Raw genomic sequence first — 1,005 nt, 5'->3', positions numbered from 1 at the left:
CCCCCAGCCCCTCCTCCCTCAGACCCAGGAGTCCAGGCCCCCAGCCCCTCCTCCCTCAGACCCAGGAGTCCAGGCCCCCAGTCCCCTCCCTTCTCAGACCCTCTGCCCTTTCTCCACAGGGACATGTACATCAAAAACACGGCAGCTGTGACCACTTACGCAGGGATTTTTACTGACCAGGTCCTTTCTATGCTGAAGGGAGAAGAGTAACAGCTGGGCCCCAATCACAGGAGAGGGCATCCTCCAGACCCCAGCGACCCCTCGGCTCCCTGACCACCCCCACCCTCCCCCTTCCTAGCAGCTCTCAGCATCCTGCTCTCAACTTTAGCCTGATTTCTTATCAATAAAAAGAAAAAAGCCAAGCGTATTCTCTTTGATGTGGTTGCTTTTCTGAGACCTCAGGGACCAAGATGAAGGGACTCTTTCAGTCCAGCCAACACTTACGGAGTGCCTGTGAAACACAGGCAGCCCTAACCGGGTTAGAGGGAATAAAGAGGTAAATAATAACAATAAACGATCAGAACAACAGACTTAGAGACTGTCCCTCACTGAGGCCCTTCTCTCTCATCTGTAAAATGACAAGCCATGGACACAGGGAACCAGCAGCGGCCTCTAGCAGTGTCCTGGCCGTGGGCTGACACTTTAAATGTGCCATCCATCGCGTGGAGCTGGCCAATGCGCGTGTGGCAGAAGGGAGACTGGTGCCCACAGGTCACTGCTGACCACAGGAAGTCAGTGCCCAGGTTGGCTGGGACCCGCGAGGACAGACCTGCTCTGTGATAATTGCTATACCTTCCTCTCACATGCATTTATTGAGACGCTACCAGGCCCTGGGGCACAGCAGGGAAAGACAGACTCAGGACTCCAGGGGTCTGCATGTGGCCCCTCCAAGAGCTGTGGATTGGGTCCTGGCCCAATTCCACACAGTTTAAGTGATTAAAGATTTGTGTTATGTTTTGTCGGTTCTTTTTTTTTTTTTTTTAATTTTTTTTTTTTGTTTTTTAC

General features: G+C 52.4%; 1 protein-coding gene across 1 annotated transcript in view; it reads left to right on the top strand.

The window, feature by feature from the left end:
- Positions 1-367, top strand: part of APOC2 (apolipoprotein C-II) — a 3,223-nt gene extending 2,856 nt beyond the window's left edge. Inside the window, exon 4 of the mRNA XM_005863388.2 lies at positions 120-367. Within this exon, the coding sequence (XP_005863450.2) occupies positions 120-210 (91 nt within the window). The 3' untranslated portion in view covers positions 211-367. The remainder of the gene's footprint in view (positions 1-119) is intronic.
- Positions 368-1,005: the final 638 nt, after the last annotated feature.

This window comes from Myotis brandtii, unplaced genomic scaffold (assembly GCF_000412655.1).
Source record: "Myotis brandtii unplaced genomic scaffold, ASM41265v1 scaffold1774, whole genome shotgun sequence".
Taxonomy (NCBI): Eukaryota; Metazoa; Chordata; class Mammalia; order Chiroptera; family Vespertilionidae; genus Myotis; species Myotis brandtii.
This window is presented reverse-complemented; position numbering and strand designations above follow the sequence as displayed.